The sequence below is a fragment of the Diceros bicornis genome, chromosome 21 (assembly GCF_020826845.1).
Source record: "Diceros bicornis minor isolate mBicDic1 chromosome 21, mDicBic1.mat.cur, whole genome shotgun sequence".
Taxonomy (NCBI): Eukaryota; Metazoa; Chordata; class Mammalia; order Perissodactyla; family Rhinocerotidae; genus Diceros; species Diceros bicornis.
Window position 1 is genome coordinate 44,280,639 of NC_080760.1, and position 20,569 is coordinate 44,301,207.

General features: G+C 38.9%; 1 protein-coding gene across 1 annotated transcript in view; it reads right to left on the reverse strand.

Annotated features, from left to right (window-relative positions):
- The window catches only part of GSDMC (gasdermin C), a 35,307-nt gene extending 23,447 nt beyond the window's left edge, over nucleotides 1-11,860 (reverse strand). Inside the window, exons 1-4 of the mRNA XM_058564481.1 lie at nucleotides 11,728-11,860; nucleotides 8,961-9,178; nucleotides 8,075-8,258; nucleotides 6,489-6,651 (exon numbers count right to left, since the gene is read on the reverse strand). Coding sequence (XP_058420464.1) covers nucleotides 6,489-6,651; nucleotides 8,075-8,258; nucleotides 8,961-9,178; nucleotides 11,728-11,837 — 675 coding nt within the window. The 5' untranslated portion in view covers nucleotides 11,838-11,860. The remainder of the gene's footprint in view (nucleotides 1-6,488; nucleotides 6,652-8,074; nucleotides 8,259-8,960; nucleotides 9,179-11,727) is intronic.
- Nucleotides 11,861-20,569: the final 8,709 nt, after the last annotated feature.

The following is a 20,569-nucleotide window of genomic DNA, read 5'->3' on the forward strand; positions in this document are numbered from 1 at the left end:
AATCTCCATAATATATAAAGAACTTAGACAACTGAACAACCAAAAAACAAGCAACCTGATCAAAAAATGGGCAGAGGATATGAACAGATATTCTTCCAAAGAAGATATACAGATGGCCAACGAGCACATGAAAAGATGCTCAACATCACTAATCATCAGGGAAATGCAAATCAAAACTACACTAACATATCACCTTACACCCGTTAGAATGGCTATAATCACCAAGACAAAAAATAACAAATGTTGGAGAGGTTGTGGAGAAAAGGGAACCCTCATACACTGCTGGTGGGAATGCAAACTGGTGCAGCCTTTATGGAAAACAGTGTGGTAATTCCTCAAAAAATTAAAGATAGAAATAGCATATGACCCAGCTGTCCCACTACTGGGTATTTATCCAAAGAACATGAAATCAACAATCCAAAGAGAATTATGCACCCCTATGTTCATTGCAGCATTATTCACTATAGCCAAGTGTCCATCAACTGATGATTGGATGAAGAAGACTTGGTATATATATACAATGGAATACTACTCAGCCATAAAAAAAAAGACAAAATCGTCCCATTTGCAGCTACATGGTTGGACCTTGAGGGTATTATGCTAAGCGAATTAATCCAGACAGAGAAAGACAAACACCGTATGATTTCACTCATAAGTGGCAGATGAACTAACACATGGACAGAGAAAACGGTTCGGTAGTTATGGGAGGAAGGGCTTGGGAGGTGGGCATAAGGCGTGTAGGGGTGCATTTTATATGGTGACTGACAAATAACAATGTACAACTGAAATTTCACAATGTTATAAACTATTATGACCTCAATAAAAACATATATATTATCACTTTGAGAGATGAAGTATTTCTTTCCTCCCTGAGTGGTCTTTGTTTCCTCTGGTTTCCAAATTTCAATGTATGGTTTTTGTGTGTGTGTGCTTAAGGCTTTCCTCAAGTGCTTATGATTTTTTAGTTGTGTGGTTTTTATTGACAATGAAGCATTACAAAGAGGATAGATGTTAAGTGTGCAATGGCAGGGTTTGTTGAGTGAGGGGTTTCACTTTGGGGTGATCAGGCAGGGATCAAGCTATTCCTTTGGGGTCCCCAACTGTAGGGATGTTGGGTTTTTTCTTTTGGACTGGTTAACTTTCCCAGGGATTAATCCCTCAATCCTGTGCCTGGGATATGTGTGTTGGGGCTTATAGGAGATGGAGGCAGGATACCCAGAGCTGCTTGGGGAAAGAGGGCTCAGTTTCCCCACACAGAAAAAGGATTTTCACTTATTTTCCCTTTTCCAATAAGATCACTTACCCCCACCCTTCATTGTAACCAGTCTCTCCAAATCTAGAGCCCACATTGTTTAAATTCTCCAGAGAGTCTTCTAAGGAGGGGGTGGGGGACAAAGGGTGGGTGAGAGTAGTGTCCAGGCTATGCGGAGGTAGGAAAGGGGTCTGGAACACTAAGTGTTCCTTACATAGATTTTCAACCACTATTTTTACTTGCAATCCCCCCGTACCCTTTCTTCAGAGGTAGCTGGCACCTCCAATTCCTGAGCCTTTCAGGGGTTCTTGTTTCTAGACTTCCTTCCCTGATGCATTTGGGGCTCCACTATTCTTGTTTTCCAGGGTCTGTTACCATTTGTCTGCTTTTTAGCAGAATTTTCTGAATTTTGACATCTCTTCTCTGTTGTTGTTTCCACTACTTTTTTTTGTCTTTATGAATTTGTGCCTGTTCAACAGGAACATGACAATAAGTTATTTGAGGATGCAAGTAAGGCTTCACATTTTGCTATAAAAGCAAGATGGATTTCAGTTATACAAAAAAAAAAAGTTAAGCTATTTGAATTTTGTAAACTTTTTTTTTACTATGCAGCTCTTCTATTTAATTTTTATTGTGGAAAAAACACAGAACATAAAATTTATCATCTTAACCATGTTTAAGTGTACAGTACAGTAGTGTTAACTTAGGCACATTGTTGTGAAAAAGATCTCCAGAAATTTTTCATCTTGCAAAATTGAAACTCTATAACTTTAAGCAATAGCTCCGTTTTTTCTCCCTCTCCCCAGCCCCTGGCAACCATCATTCTACCTTCTGTTCCTAAGAATTTCACTACTTTATATGTCTCATATAAGTGGAATCATGCTGTATTTGTCTTTTTGTGACTGGTTTATTTCACTTAGCTTAATGTCCTCAAGGTTCATCTATGTTGTAGCATATGACAGGATTTCCTTCCTTTTTTAAGGTCAATAATATTCCATTGTATGTATATACATTTTCTTTATCCATTCATACTTTAATGGACATTTAAGTTGCTTCTACCTCTTGGCTATTGTTAATAATGCTACAATTAACATTAATGTGCAACTATCTCTTCATCTTGTTTTCAGTTCCTTTGGATATATACCCAACAGCAGGATTGCTGGATCATATAGTAATTCTGTTTTTAATTTTTTGAGGAAACTCTATACTATTGTCCACAGCAGCTGCACAATTTTACATTCCAAGCAACAGTACCCAAGAATTTCAACATCTCCACATCCTCACCAACACTTGTGATTTTCTGTTTTCTTGATAGCGGCCATCCAGACAGGTGTGAGGTGATATCATGGTTTTGATTTGCATTTCCCTGATAATTAGTAATGTTGAGCACTTTTTAATATGCTTGTAGGCCATTTGTATAACTTCTTTGGTGAAATGTCTGTTCAAATCCTTTGCCCATTTTTCAATCAGTTCGTTTTGGTTGCTGTTGTTTATTTGTAGTAGTTCTTCATATATTACGGATATTAACCCCTTTTCAGATGTATGGTTTGCAAATATTTTCTCCCATTCCATAGGTTGCTTTTTTCTCTCTGCTGATTGTTTCCTTTGCTGCACAGAAGTATTTAAGTTTGATGTAGTCTCATTTGTCTATTTTTGTTTTGTTGCCTGTGCTTTTGGCATCATATCCAAGATACCGTTGCTGAACACAATGCCATGAAGGTTTCTCCTTCTGTTTTATTCTAGCAATTTTACAGTCTCAGGTCTTACATTTAGGTGTTTAATCCATTTTGAGATGATTTTTGAATATGGTGTAAGGTAAGGATCCCCAACTTCATTTTTTTGTATATAAATACAGAGTATTCTCAGGACCATTTGTTGAAAAGACTATTCTTTCCCCATCGTGTGGTCTTGGCATCTTGTCAAGGATAATTTGACCATATATGCAAGAGTTTATTTCTGGGCTCTCTATTCCATTCCATTAGTCTATATGTCTGTCTTTATACCAATACCATACTGTTTTGATTACTGCAGCTTTGTGTTATGTTTTGAAGTGGGAGGCTGCCAGTTTTGTTCTTTTTTCTCAAGATTGTTATGGCTATTTGAGGTCCCTTGAGAGTCTACATGAACTTTAGGATGGTTTTTTTTTTTCTATTTCTGAAAAAAAAAAAAGCCACTGAGATTTTGATGGGGATTGCATTGAAATTGTAGATCACTTTGAGTAGTATGGACATTTTAACAATATTAATTCTTTCAATCCATGAACATGGGATGTCTTTCCATTTATTTTGTATCTTCTTTAATTCTTTCAGCAACATTTCCCAATTTTCATTGTACAAGTCTTTCACCTCCTTGGTTAGGTTTATTCTTAAGTCTATTTTTCTTAGAAAAGTAAATAGGATTGTTCTCTTAATTTCCTTTTTGGATTGTTCATTGGTAGTGTACAGAAACTCAACTAATTTTATATGTTGATTTTGTATCCTGAAACTTTGCTGAATTTGTTTATTAGTTCTAACAGTTTTGTGTTTGTGTGTGTGTGTGTGTGGAATTTTTAGAGGATTCTATATATAAGATTGTGTTATCTGTGAACAGAGATAATTTTACTTCTTCCTTTCCAATTTGGATGCCTGTTATTTCTTTTTCTTGCCTAATTGCTCTGGCTAGGACTTCCAGTAATATGTTGAATAGAAATGGAAAGAGTGGGCATCCTTGTCTTATTCCTGTATTAGAGAAAAAGGTTTCAGGTTTCACCTTTGAGGATGATGTTAGCTGTGGGCTTTTCATATATGGCCTTTATTATCTTAAGGTAATTTCCTTCTATGCCAAGTTTTTGGATGTTTTTATCATGGAAGATTGCTGAATTTTGCCAAAGCCTTTTTGCATCAATTGAGATGATCATGAGGGTTTTGTCTACCATTTTGTTAATGTGGTGTATTACAATCACTGATTTTCACATGTTGGCCCATCCTTGCATTCCAAGAATAGATCCCATTTGGTCATGCTGTATAATTCTTTTACTGTGCTGTTGAATAGATTTGCTAGTATTTTGTTGAGGATTTTTACATCAGTATCAGGGATGTGGGTCTGCAATTTTCTCTTTGTGTAATATCTTTTAGGGGCTTTGGTACCAGGCTAATGCTGGCCTCATAAAGTGAGTTTGGAAGTATTTCCTCCTGTTCAATTTTTTGGAAGAGTTTGAGAAAGATTAGTGTTAATTCTTCTTTAAATGTTTGGTAGAATTCTCCAGTGAAGTCACCTAGTCCTGGGCTTTTCTGTGTTGGGAGACTTTTGATTATTGTCTTACTTAAACAATAATCTAAGATTATTATTAATCTAATCTTACTTAGAACAGACCTTACTAGTTATAGGTCTCTTCATTTTTATTAATTCAAGATTCAGTCTTGGTAGGTTGTATGTTTCTATAAATTTATCCGTTTCATCTGGGTTATCCAACTGGTTGGTGTAAAATAGATCAAAAGTGGTCTCTTGTGATCCTTTTTATTTGTAATGTCCCCTCTTTCATTTACAATTTTTGATATTTGAGCCTTCTCTCTTTTTTTCTTAGTCTAACTAAGGAATTGTCAATTTCGTTGATCTTTTCAAAAAAACAACTCTTAATTTTGTTGATTTTTTCCTACTGTTTTTCTATTCTCTATTGTGTTTATTTCTATGCTAATCATTATTATATGCTTCCTTCTGCTAACTTTGGGTTTAGTTTGTTCTTTTTCTACTTCCTTGAGGTGTAAAGTTAGGTTGTTGATTTGAGATCTTTCTTCTTTTTCAATGTAAACATTTACTGCTATAAACTTCCCTCTTACAACTGCTTTTGCTGCATAAGTTTTATATGTTATGTTTTAATTTTCATTTATCTCAAGATATTTTCTGATTTTCCTTGTTATATCTTCTTTGACCTATTAGAGGTTCAAGACTGTATTGTTTAATTTCCACATATTTGTGAATTTTCCAGTTTTCCTTTTGTTATTGATGTCTAGTTTCATTCCATTGTAGTCACAAAAGATATTTGGGGTGACTTCAATCTTCTTAAATTGGGTAAGACTTATTTGAGGCCTAACGTGTGAACTATACTGGAGAACATTGCATGTGTGTTTGAGTAGAATGTGTATTCTGTTCTGTTAAGTGGAGTGTTCTGTATATGTGTGTTAGTTCCAATTAGTCTATACAGTGTTGTTAGGTCCAACTGATTTACACAGAGTTGTTCAATTTCCCCATTTCCTCATTGATCTTTTGTCTGACTGACCAAAACAATATCGATGCAACCATGAACCAGCGGTGATACACAAACTGTTTAACAACATCACAGTCCTGACATTTAGAACCATACTGGCTGTGAACAGCTGGGAAGGCAGCGTTGGACACACAGCTGAGTAATCACCCTAAGTGAAATGACATAGGGTTTTCTCCACCTGTTCTTACAAAGCCCAGTCCATCAACACAAGAAAACAGAAACCCAAAGCTGAATATCAATATATCCTCCCAACTGTAGTAATGTTTTATTCAGTTCAAATTTCTTTATCCATTGGACTTGGAATGAAATAACCTGGGTGGAGTCTGATCCTCCTTCAGGACAAAATCACCACCTTTGGGAAAGTTAGTTCACAGCTAGGCTTTTTTTCTTATTTTCTAAATCTCTTAAGTGAGGACAAATTACACATAAAATATATATTGTGCAAAAGTACATTATAACTCACAAAATATTTGATATATGAATTTCCTTAAATTAATTAAAAGTATTATAATCAGTTATTGTGAGTGAGTTATGTAAATCATATGTGCTTGAAGATATTTAAATCTCACTCTTTAAATCATTCCTGCTCGGGATATCACAGCCTTAAGGGTACTGTAACTGCTGAGGTTTGGTGTCAGTGGTCCCTCGCTTCTTCCAGCCATACATAAAACTGGACACATATATAGTACAGCAGCCTCATCTTTAGATTAGCCAGAATCCATTGCTTACCCAAAGCAAAATGTAATACCACAAAATTAAATCTATTTCCTATTTTACCAATAGTGAGTAATCCCATATATTAATGCACTATCAATGAGGATGTTAGAATATAGTCTCAGGTCAGGAGTCAGGATTCACTGGCACATGAGAAGTGAGAAATAACGACCCCAACCCTTCCGACATCTGGAAACAGATACTGATTAAGATCCAGACTCCTATGGGCAGTAAGGCTAGGCTGACTATGCTCTTCGTGTTCCCATCCCATAACTTGACTAAAGTATTCCAAGGGATGGAAAATTTTCCCGAAAGAATCACACTGCTGGTATCACACAGCACAGGACTGTTGAGCAGTTCCACAGTCTCTGTCACAACATATAGGTTCACACCTGCTTTCCAGCACTGCTTCAGAAATGGTGGCTCTGGATCCAACACTTTCCTGGGGATGTAGGGAGGAGAAGGGTCAGAGTGGGAAGGGATGCCTTCCTGGGTTACTCTGGGTTACTCTTCTCCTCAGGACCTGGAAGGCGTGCAGAGCTGGTGGACTTTGACAGGTGATCCTTCAATGGGTACAAAGATATTGTTTTATAGGTTAAGTTACCTAGGGCAACAGAACATCTCTGATATGCACGGTGGAGGAGCCCCCATTCTCTGATGGGGGTACAGACATGAGAGTATGCATGCCATATTGTGAAAGACATCTGCATTTTCCATAATACTATTGGCCCTGTTAGGGGCTGGCTTATAGGTTTCCAGCACTACGGCTTCTTACCAGAAGAGGCTAGAAGTAGACAAGTCCACATGGTTGAGAACTGGCCTCAGGAGATCCTACCGTCAAAGCCGGGGAAACCCACATCCATCATTGTCCAGAGGCACAATCAGGTGGGATGTGGAGCAGACGAAGCAGGGAGGATTCTGGATGATTTTTCACGACCAGTCCAGATTTTATAGACTCACTGTTCTTGGTAGGTGGTTGGTAGGACTGACTTGAAGAGATAAATGTGGGTGGGGGATGTGAGAGATTTGAAGGACTGAAGACAAATTTCATGTCCATTTCAGTCTGAGACTCAACTCTGATTCTACTCAAGGCCTCACTGGGGTTGGTGCCCTGGACGACAGCTGTGTGGAATACTGAGAGACCTTTAACTTGCTTTTCAGTGGAGGAGGTCAATGAGCATCCAGTGCTGGGTTTTCCCATTGCCTTTTGGGGGAAATTCGAGCCCCTTATGTGGCTCTAAGGTGCTATGTCATCTGACATCTACTTACCTCCAATCCCCATTTTATATCACCTTCATCCTGGTTGGCTAAGCTTCAGCCTTGCTGGCCTCTCCCTAAACCTTGACATCTCTGTATCAAAAAGGCATAAAGTCTTAAGAAGTTCTTTGTTAAGCCCTCAGAGGATTATTGAAGATCTTCTTTTCCCACATGCACAGAGTTAAATTAAATCCTAGGACACTGATGCATACTTTATTTAAACCAAGAGTTTCAGAGTCTTTGTCTCTCTTAAATTAATACTTTGTTAAGTTACTTTTTTATAACTTATTTCCTCACTCATTGCATGTCCCCTACCCCACTAAATATAATATGCTGTAGGACAGGGATTTTGATCAGTCTTGATATTATTCTCAGCACAAAATAGCACTGTAATGGGTAATTACCATTTTAGTAAATACTTATCACATAGCTGATAACTATTAGTTGAATGAATAAATAAATGAATACCCCTAGAAGAGCATAATCTGGGATGTCGTTTTCTTCATTCTGAGCCTCAACAACGAAACCTGCTGGACATCTCTTTGCCCAAGAAGAGAGCTCCTTCTGAGGCTCTGCTGGCCTGCCCCCTTCCCCTCCCATGGTCTCACCTCTGTTGAAGGTCTGTCCAGGTCTGGAATGGCATGGTAACAATCTGATACTGGAGGGAGTCTTCGCTGGACTCAGTAGCCTCCCCCAACAAGCTCACTCTTACCCCGGCATTCACACTCACACCAGCCTTCTGCTTCTGGACCAGAGTGTCATGGAAGAGGAATGGTCCTGCCACAGTGGTTTCTAGAGACAGAAAAGGTGGCCTTAGGTTTAGCCAAGAATTCAATCTGGAACAGCCAGAAAATGGAATGGAAGTGGAATGACTGAGTTCTATTTTGCCCCAACTCTCCTACCCATTTAAATTTCTCAGTCGAGAAGCTAACTAATTAATTGATATTTTAAGTGTAAATTACTGCTGAGGACAAATGTTGGAACACACCCAGGGGTTAGAGAGCAGGGATATGTCCTATCCCTAAGAAATGGTGATGTTGCTTGTACACTGGTCCAGGAGACCCATGGCGTCACCTTTCCAGGCACAGGGTCTCCTGCAGCAGGCACAGCATCCAGCCCCAGGAGGGAGCACAATGGGGCAGGAAATGTTTGGGATTTGAAGCCAGACAGACTTGGGTTTGGATCCTAGTTCTACCAGTTCCCAGGTATGTAACATGGGACAAATTATTTTGTAAGTTTCAATTTACTGTTATATAAACTGGAGATAATATTCCTACCTCAAGAGGTTGCTGTAAGTATTAAATGAACTAATGTTATGCTTGGGTGAATAATTAGTAAATTCTCAATCTTCATTCCTTGCCCCTTGCCTGTAGGCAAAGCTTATCCTGAGATCTACCCGTGTGGGTATCTCAGAATTTCTTGTATGCTGCACCACCTCTACCTGAGCACCGTTATTTTTCACTCCTTGTCTCCTATGCCCATGGCTGACAGTACCTGGGACTGAAGAACTTGGTTCGAGGATGTGCATGAGGGAGATGTCAGCTAGAACTTCAGGTTGTTCCCAGAACTTTGAGCGAGTCTTCTTCTTCAGAAATAAAGAAAACTGATGCATTTTGGTAGCACTCAAGAAGTCTTTGACAGGCCTTGGTTCTTTGTCTCCAATCTCTTTGACCATATTCTTGCTAGTTCTCTCAAACATGGAGGGCATGTTGCTAGGAACAGATAGATGGGGAGTACAAAGATCAGTTGGGTCTTATAGATGAGATTTAAAGGGTTCTACGTGTCATTCAGAGAGAGTTGACAGTGTTTTGAATACTTCATAGAAAGGAGTATTTGTCATATCTACACGGTGAGGTAGGACACATATACAAATCATGCCCATGTTAGAAGCTGGAAAGGCCCTAAGTTTTACTTAAACAACTATCTAGTGGGATGATCTTTAGTGAACAGTGATGAGATACCTAGACTGGGTGTCCCTGCCAGGTCAGAGGGACCAGTGAGCACTTGGTTAATTTGTTGGAAGTGACAAAGAAGAGATGAATTCCCCTCCAAAAATTAAACATATGCACTTTCTTATGTCATGGTAGATAAAGTCAAGCTGGCCAAATTAAGATTTTTAATCACCCACTAGAGAACTGCTTTTTACATGTATGTGAATTGCCTATGTTCAATGTGTAAAATCGATGCCTTTCAAGATTTATACTATCTTGCTGTGACTGAAATAGAACAAGAGTGAAGCCTTCCTGACAATGGACATAAGACAGTTAAATAAAAAACCCAGAAGCCTCTATTGTTGTGCTAAGTGGATCATGATTCATTAGAAAATATAAAGTGAATCACCTCTCCTGTGTGTCAAGAGCCTGGTATAAGTAGTCATCAACCTGGATGATGCTCTCACACTGCTTTTAAATACTTGCAATTTCAGAGAATGACATCAGCACGATGGCAGAACAAAGTTTTTCAGCCCTCATCTCTTCACAGAAACACCAATTTTGACAACCACCATGGACAAGAGTAAATTTGTGGGAGCCCAGAGTCAAGCAAATAGGTCCCAGCACCCCACTGGAGGAAAACATCCAAGAATAGATACATTGAAGAGTGGAAAAAGAACAGTTCCACTTTACCCACATCACCTTTCCTCCAAGACAGCACAAGTCAATGTCGAGGGACACTCAATTGGGCCAAAGGACTAACCCCTTGACCCATGATTTCTCCCACATGGGAAAGTGAGAGCATAGCGAGCACCTGGCTTCCCCAGCCATGCAAGATGCTTCTCAAGAGGCCCACTTCTTTTTTGTCCCACCCAAAACACTAAGGAGGACTGGCGTGGCTGAATACTCTGAGGAAAACTAGAGCAGGGAAAGGGGGCAGGAGCTCACAGCAACCAGGGAGCAAACCTCAACAAAGCGTCACAGATTCTACTGATTGCCTCATGGACTCCACCAACAGGCCTGCCCATGAACACCATAAGACACACCCACTGTGGAATCCCCAACTAACTCGCAGTACTCCACATGCCCCTCCTCCCCCGTTGATGGTTCCCCACATGTGCTCCTGCAGACAATGTGCACAAACCTCTGCAGATTGTACACACAAGTACATGCAGACTACTGGCTCAACTCAAGTGTGTATAACCTTGAACACTACAGGGCACTGCCCTAGTCTCTCAGCCACTAGCCTGGATTTTTTTGAATTGAGAGAAGGCATACAATCCTAAGGCTTCCTCTACAAGAGGGAATAAGAGGAGTGCACCTACAGAAAAGGTCTGAGAGATCCCCAGAATACCTAGCCAGGCTGACTTGTGAAAGACCTTTCTCTCCCAAAGCCTTATTAAAGACTTATGAGGTGACTCTTCTTCAAATGTGAAGAAGCAGCGCAAGACTCCAAGGATCATGAAAAATCAAAAAAATGACATCAACAAAGGAATACAATAAGTTTCCAGTAACCAATCCCAGAGAAATGGATATCTATGAATTGCCTGACAAAGAATTTGAAATAATTATTTTAAGAAGCTCAATGAGCTACAAGATAATAAGATAGACAACTTAAATTAGGAAAACAATACATAAATAAAACTATAACTTCAACAAAGAGATAGAAATCATAAAAAGGAACCAAGGAGAAATTCTGGAGCTAAAGAATACAATGAATGAAATGAAAAATGCAATAGAGAGCTTCAACAGCAGACTCAAGAAAGCAGAAGAAAGAATCTGTGAACTCAAAGAGAGGTCATTTAAAATTACCCAGTCAGAGGGAGGAAGTCAAGATGGCAGTGTAGGCAGACTCTGAACTCACCTCCTCCCACGGACACAGACAATTTACAACTACTTGTGGAAAAATTACCCCTGAGACAGAATTGAAAACTGGATAAGAGGAACTCCTGCAACAACGGACAATCCTAACTGAGTTAGAAGAGGCAGAAACTCCCTTCTGGAGAGGAAAAATGCCGCCTTCACAAGCCACAGCGCCTCACGGCCTCCCGGGAGCAGCCCACAGGTACACAGCCCTCCCTGGAGGAGCGGGGCCCTAAGCCGAGGAGCGCCCTGGCTGTGAGCATTTTGTGGACCCAGCACAATGCAGACAAGCGGCATAATATCTGGGCCTGCTACTAAAACTTTGGGGAGTACCCCCAGAAAAGCTGGTTCACAAAGAAAGTAAAACCGGCTCTTAAAGGGCCCACGCACAAACTCACTCATTTCAGAAAGCATCCTAAAATCACCAGAAAGAAAGGTGCACAGTGCTTTGGTGAAAAGAGACTCACCTGATAGGCCCTGAGTGCATCTCGGTGAGAGGTGAGATCTCTCCAGGGACTGGGACATTGGCGGCGGCCATTGTTGTGGCCTGGTGTGGGCGCGCTGACACAGACTTCATTGGAGTTCTCCCTGAGGCCTGCTTGCCCAGGGTCTGCCCCACCCGCTAGAGCAACTATTTAATCCAGCTCAGCCAGGGCAGGCAGCCCACCCTAGAGACTGGCCCCACCCAACAACAAGCCCTCAGGCAACTTGTGGTCCTGCATAGATTGGTGACTGGATTCTCTGCAGCCTGGCAACTGAGCTGACTTCAGTGGGGCAGGGAGTGCACAAGGAGCGGGTGGAGAGTGTGGGGCGGTGGTGGAGTGTGTGGGGCTCCCACCGTGGAGAGACGGTCCACTTCGGGAGGTCGGGGTGCGCACACGGGGCAGGACTGTGTTGACTGTGTGTGTGGACCTGTGGGTGGCAGGGCTTGTCAACTGCAGAAGACATGTGCTTCTCAAAGACCCACATAGGGGGTTTGCCCCACCTTCCAAAGCCTGAAACAATTGGGTGCTCCCATGCCTGAGGCCAGCCCCACCCAGCTGCAATCCTCAGAGAGCTGACAAGAGACCTAAAGGCTGGAGGCTTATAGCAACTGTAAGGCCCTGAGCCTAACAACCTGCCACGCTGGGGTCATACTCACTTAAAAGAAATACTGTGACACAAATGTGGTATTACAACTAGCAGCCAACTGTGCTGGGGTTCCCCACACCTGATAAAGAGACTGAAGGGCCGCAACAACTACAAGCAGCTGAGCATTACAACAGCTGGCCAGGAGCATAACTCGGCCTCCCTAGATGCCTACAGGCAGAGCAAACAGGCCACAACAGAAGGACAGACATAGCCCACATAGGGGTCACCCTTGGAACATTGAGAACTGAGGGAAGCACACTGCAGGCCCCAGAAGGCATCACTTACATAAGGTCACCTATCCAAGACCAGGAGATGTAGCTGACCTACCTAATACGTAGATACAAGCACAGGGAAAGAGGCAAAATGAGGAGGCAAAGGAATACATTCCAAGTAAGGGAACAGGACAAAACCCCAGAAAAGGAACTAAGTGAAACAGAAATGAGCAACCTACCAGACAGAGAGTTCAAACAAAGAGTGTTAAGGATGCTCACTGATCTGGGGAGAAGAATAGATGAACTCAGTGAGAATATCAACAAAGAAATGGAAGATATAAAAAAGAACCAATCAGAAATGAAGAATACAATACTGGAAATGAGAAATTCACTAGAGGGACTCAAAAGCAGAGTAGAGGATACAGAAGAACGGATCTGTGTGCTGGATGAAAGACTAGAGGAAATTACACAAGATGAACAGGTAAACGAGTAAAGAATTAAAGAGTGAGGACAGTCTAAGGGAACTCTGGGACAACATCCTTCTCACTAACATCCATGTTATAGGTGTCCCAGAAGGAGAAGAGCGAGACAAAGGGGCAGAGAATCTATTTCAAGAAATAATAGATGAAGACTTCCCTAACCTAAGGAAGGAAACAGACATCCAGGTACAGGAAGCACAGAGAGCGCCAAACAAGATAAACCCAGAGAGGCCCACACCAAGACACATCATAATCAAAATGTCCAGAATTAAAGATAAAGAGAGAATCCTAAAAGCTGCAAGAGAATGTCAAGTTACATACAAAGGAAACCCCATAAGGCTATCAGCTGACTTCTCAGCAGAAACCTTACAGGCTAGAAGAGAGTGGCACGATATATTTAAAGTGCTAAAAGGAAAAAACTTACAGCCAAGAATACTCTACCCAGCAAGGTTATCATTCAAAATGGAAGGAGAGATCAAATATTTCCCAGACAAGCAAAAATTAAAGGAGTTTGCCACCAAGAAACCAGTGCTACAAGAAATGTTAAAGAGACTGATTTAAGGGGAAAAGAGAAGACCACAAATAGGAAAAATTATCTATTTCCATGATAAGAGGGTAATGGATACAAATGCACAAAAAAGAGGTTAGATATGATATCAAAAACATAAAAGGAGGGAGGAGGAGAGTTAAAGAGTAGAGCTTTCAGACAGAGGTCAAATTAAAGAGACCATCAGTTCTGTATAGAAGAAGAAAGGAACAGAGAAGGACTACTAAAACACTGAGAAAAAAAAGTTTAAAAATGGCAGTAAGTACATACTTATCAATAGCTACTTTAAACGTCAATGGACTAAATGCTCCAATTAAAAGGCATAGGGTGGCTGATTGGATAAAAAAACAAGACCCATATATATGCTGCATACAAGAGACACACTTCAGACCTAAAGACACTCGCAAACTGAAAGTGAAGGGATGGAAAAAGATACTCCACGCAAATGGCAATGAAAAGAAAGCTGGGGTAGCAGTACTCATATCAGACAAAATAGACTTTAAAACAAAAACTGTAAAAAGAGACAAAGAAGGGCATTACATAATGATCAAGGGAACAATCCAACAAGAGGATATAACACTTGTAAATATCTACGCATCCAATGTAGGTGCACCTAAATATATAAAGCAATTATTAACAGACATAAAAACAGAAATAGACAGTAACACAATAATAGTAGGGGACTTTAACACTCCACTTACACCAACGGATAGATCATCCAAACAGAAGATCAATAAGGAAACATTGGCCTTAAATGACACACTAGAACAGATGGACCTAGTAGATATATACAGAACATTCCATCCAAAAACTGAAGAATACACGTTCTTTTCAAATGCACATCGAACATTCTCCAGGATTGATCACATATTAGGCCACAAAACAAGTCTCCATAAATTTAAGAAGATTGATATAATACCAAGCATCTTTTCTGACCACAACGGTATGAAACTAGAAATCAACTATAGGAAGAAAATCAGAAAAACCACAAATACGTGGAGATTAAACAAAATGCTACTGAACAACGACTGGGTCAACAAAGAAATCAAAGAAGAAATCAAAAAATACCTGGAAACGAAAATAAAAATACGACACGCCAGAATTTATGGGATACAGCAAAAGCGGTTCTAAGAAGGAAGTTTATAGCAATACAGGTCTATCTCAACAAACAAGAAAAATCTCAAATAAACAATCTAACAATGCACCTAAAGGAACTGGAAAAAGAAGAACAAACAAAGCCCAAAATCAGTAGAAGAAGGGAAATCATAAAAATCCGAGCAGAAATAAATGAAATAGAGACCGAAAAAATTAATAAAACCAAGAGCTGGTTCTTTGAAAAGATAAACAAAATTGACAAACCTTTAGCCAGACTCACCAAGAAAAAAAGAGAGAAGGCACAAATAAGTAAAATCAGAAATGAAAGAGGAGAAATTACAACAGACACCTCAGAAATACAAAAGATTATAAGCGACTACTATGAAAAGCTATATGCCAACCAATTCGACAATCTGGAAGAAATGGATAAATTCTTAGAATCATACAACCTTCCAAAACTGGATCAAGAAGAAGTAGAGAATTTGAATAGACCAATCACCAGTAAGGAGATCAAAACAGTAATCAAAAACCTCCCCAAAAATAAAAGCCCAGGACCAGACGGCTTCCCTGGTGAATTCTACCAAACATTCAAAGAAGACTTAATACCTATCCTTTTCAAACTCTTCCAAAAAATTGAGGAAGGGGGGAAGCTCCCTAACTCATTCTACAAAGCCAACACTATCCTGATACCAAAACCAGACAAAGACAACACAAAAAAAGAAAATTACAGGCCAATATCACTAATGAACATCGATGCAAAAATCCTCAACAAAATAACGTATTGTTGTATGCAAATCGCATACAACAATACGTTAAAAAGATTATACACCATGATCAAGTGGGATTTATTCCAGGTATGCAGGGATGGTTTAACATTCGCAAATCAATCAACGTGATACATCACATTAATAAAATGAAGAATAAAAATCACATGATCATCTCAATAGATGCAGAGAAAGCATTTGACAAGATACAGCATCCATTTACGATAAAAACTCTGAATAAAATGGGTATAGAAGGAAAGTAGCTCAACATAATAAAGACCATATATGAGAAACCCACAGGTAATATCATCCTCAATGGTGAAAAACTGAAAGCTATCCCTCTAAGAACAGGAACCAGACAAGGATGCCCACTGTCACCACTCCTATTTAACACAGTACTGGAAGTCCTAGCCAGAGCAATCAGGCAAGAGAAAGAAATAAAAGGGATCCAAATTGGAAAGGAAGAAGTGAAACTCTCACTATTTGCAGATGACATGATTTTCTAAATAGAAAACCCTAAAGAATCGACCAGAAAACTTTTACAAGTAATAAACGAATATGGTAAAGTTGCAGGGTACAAAATCAACATACAAAAATCAGTTGCATTTCTATACACTAACAACGAAGTAGCAGAAAGAGAAATTAAGAATACCATCCCATTTACAATTGCAACAAAAAGAATAAAATACCTAGGAATAAACTTAACCAAAGAGGTGAAAGAGCTGTACATGGAAAACTGTAAAATATTGCTGAAAGAAATTGAAGAAGACACAAAGAAATGAAAAGATATTCCATGCTCTTGGATTGGAAGAATTAACATAGTTAAGATGTCCATACTTCCTAAAGCAATCTATAGATTCAATGCAATCCCTATCAAATTTCCAACAACATTTTTCACAGAAATAGAACAAAGAATCCTAAAATTTTTATGGAACAACAAAAGACCCCGAATAGGTAAAGGAATCCTGAGAAAAAAGAACAAAGCTGGAGGTATCACACTCCCTGATTTCAAAATATACTACAAAGCTATAGTAACCAAAACAGCATGGTACTGGCACAAAAACAGACACACAGATCAATGGAATAGAATCGAAAGCCCAGAAATAAACCCACACATCTATGGACAGCTAATCTTCGACAAAGGAGCCAAGAATATACAATGGGGAAAAGAAAGTCTCTTCGACAAATGGTGTTGGGAAAACTGGATAGCCACATGCAAAAAAGTGAAAGTAGACCCTTACCTTACACCATACACAAAAATTAACTCCAAATGGATTAAAGACTTGAATGTAAGACCTGAAACTATGAAACTTCTAGAAGAAAACATAGGCAATACGCTCTTCGACATCGGTCTTAGCAGCATAATTTCAAGTACCACGTCTGACCGGGCAAGAGAAACAATAGAAAAAATAAACAAATGGGACTACATCAAACTAAAAAGCTTCTGCACACCAAAGGAAACCATCATCAAAGCGAAAAGACAACCTAACAATTGGGAGAAGATATTTGCAAACCATACATCTGATAAGGGGTTAATCTCCAAAATATATAAAGAACTCATGCATCTCAACAACAAAAAATCTACCAACCCAATTAAAAAATGGGCAAAAGACCTGAACAGTCATTTCTCCAAAGAAGATATACAGATGGCCACCAGACACATGAAAAGATGTTCAAAATCATTAACTATCAGGGAAATGCAAATCAAAACTACAATGAGATATCACCTCACGCCCATCAGAATGGCTATAATTAACAAGACAGGAAACAACATGTGTTGGAGAGGATGTGGAGAGAAGGGAGGTCTCATACACTGCTGGTGGAAGTGCAAACTGGTGCAGCCACTATGGAAAACAGTATGGAGATTCCTCAAAAAATCGAGGATAGCACTACCATATGATCCAGCTATTCCACTGCTGGGTGTTGATCCAAAGAACTTGAATACAGCAACGGGTAAAGATACATGCACCCCTGTGTTCATTGCAGTGTTATTCACAATAGCCAAGACTTGGAAGCAACCTAAGCGCCCATCAAGGGACGAACGGATAAACAAGATGTGGTATATATACACAATGGAATACTACTCAGCCATAAGAAACGATGAAATCCAGCCATTTGTGACAACATGGATGGATATTGAGGGTATTATGCAAAGTGAAATAAGTCAGAAGGAGAAGGTCAAATACCTTATGATTGCCTTCATTAAGTAGTAGATAATAACAACAATAAACAACACATAGAGACAGAGATTGGATTGGTGGTTACCAGAGGGGAAGGGGGGAGGGAGGAGGGCGAAAGGTGTAATTCTGCACGTGTGTGGTGATGGGTTGTAATTAGTATTTGGGTGGTGAACATGATGTAATCTATGCAGAAATAGAAGTATAATAATGTACACCTGAAATTTATACAATGTTATAAACCAATGTTACTGCAATAAACAAAAAAAATAAAAATAAATAAATAAATAACAACCAAAAAAAAAATTACCCAGTCAGAGGAATAAAATGAAAAAGAATGAAGAATGTCTACCAGATTTATGGGACATCATCAGGAGAACCAAATAAGCATTATGGGAGGCCCAGAAGGAGAAGAGGGAAAGGAGCAGAAAGCTAACTTAAAGAAAGAATGGCTGAAAACTTCCAAAATCTGGGGAGGAATATGGACATCTAGATCCTTGAAGCACAAGGGTACCCAAACAGGATCAATGCAAAGAAGATTACACCAAGACACATTATATTCAAATTCTAAAAATTCAAAGACAAAGAGAGAGTTTTGAAAGTATAAAAGAAAAGCGATTCATCACATACAAGGGAACCCCAATAAGGCTATCAGTGAATTTCTCAGCAGAAAGCTTGCACACCAGGAGAGAGTAGAATGATATATTCAAAGTGCTGAAGGAAGAAACCTGCCAACCAAGAATCCTGTACATGGTAAAACTGTCCTTCAGAAATGAAAGATAAATAAAGACCTTCCCAAATAAACAAAAGCTGAGGGAGTTGATCACCACCAGACCTGCCTTAATAGAAATGTTAAAGGGAGTCCTTCAAGCTAAAATGAAAGAACTCTAATTAGTAACATGAAAACATGTGGAAGAATAAACTCACCGGTAAAAGTAAATATACTGTCAAATTCAGAATAATCTAATATTGTAATGGAGGTGCGTAAATTACTTTTAGGTCTAGTATGAGATTAAAAGACAAACGTGTTAAAAAATAACTAAACCTATAATATTTGTTAATGGATACATGATATAAAAATATGTAAATTGTAACATCAATTAACATAAAATGTGGGGAAGATAAGAGGAGTAGAGTTTTTATACATGATTTAAGTTAAGTAAAATGGACAGTTATAACTATAAGATGTTTTATGTAAGCCTCATGGTAACCACAAAGAAAACATCTCTAGTAGATACAAAAAAGATGAAGAGAAAGGAATCAAAACAAACCACTACAAAATATCAAGTCACAAAGTGAGACAGCAAGAAAGAAAGAATGGAACAAAAGAACAATAAAGCAGTCAGAAAACAACTAACAAAATGGCAATAGTAAGTCCTACCTTATCAGCAATTATTCTAAATGCAAATGGATTAAATTACTCAATCAAAAGATGTAGGGAGGCTAAATGGATTTAAAAAAAAACAAAACAAGATCCAACAACATGGTGCCTACAAGAGATTCATTTTACCTTTAAGGACACACATAGACTGAAAATAAAGGGATGGAAAAATATATTCCACACAAATGGTAACGAAAAGAGAGCAGGGATGACTATACTTATATCGGATATAATAGACTTTCAGTCAAAAACTGTCACAAGTGAAAAATAAAATCATTATATAATGATAAGGGGGATATTTCATCAAAAGGCTATAACAATTGTAACTATATGTGCACACAACATTGGAACACCTAATATATAAAGCAAATATTAACAAACCTGAAGGCAAAAATAGACAGCAATACAATAATAGTAGAGGACCTCAATATCCAACTTTCAACAATGAATAGATAATCCAGACAGGACATCAATAAGGAAACAGAGGACTTGAATAATACTAAAGACCAAATGGACCTAACAGACATATACAGAACATTCTATCCAACAGTAGCAGAATACACATTATTCTCAAGTGTGCACAGATAATTCTCCAGGGTAGATCATATGTTAAGTCACAAAACAAATCTTAATGAATTTAATAAGACTGAAATCATATCAAGTATCTTTTCCAACCATAACGGTATGAAACTAAAAACGAATAACAGGAAGAACATTAGAAAATTCACAAATATGTGGAAATTAAACAACACACTTTGAAACAACCAATGGGTCAAAGAGGAAATCAAAAGGGAAACCAAAAAATATCTTGAGAGAAGCAAAAATGGAAACACAACAACGTACCAGAACTTATGAGATGCAGCAAAAGCAGCTCTGAGAGGGAATTTTATAGTGACAAATGCCTACATTAAGGAAAAAGAAAGATTTCAAATAAACGACCTACTTCACACCTCAATGAACTAGAAAAAGAAGAACAAACTAAACTCAAAGTTAGCATATGGGAGGAAATAATAAAGATTAGAACAGAAATAAATGAAATAGAGACTAGAAAAACAACAGAAAAGATCAATGAAATTAAAATAAAATAGTCTATTATTTTAAAAAAAAAAAAAAAAAGGTTAGGTTGGGAAGGGGGTTGAAATTAATATTCCAGAGTTTCCAGAGGTTACTTGAAACTTTACAAGGTTTACTTTCAGTGTTTTCTTTAGCTTAATATAGGGGGCTGATGAATGCTAGGAAGTAGTTTGGCAGTCAAGCAGTAGAGATAAGTGATGGATAAATTAAAGGATATCTTCTTGGGGCCGGCCCGGTGATGTAGTCATTAAGTTCACACACTCCACTTTGGCGGCCCGGGGTTCACAGGTTTGGATCCTGGCGCAGACCTGCGCACTGCTAATCAAAGCCATGCTGTGGCGGCAACCCACATAGAAAATAGAAAAAAGAGGAAGATTGCCAACAGATGTTAGCTCAGGCCAAATCTTCCACACAAAGAAAAAAAAGAGAGAGAGAGAGAGAGAGAGATC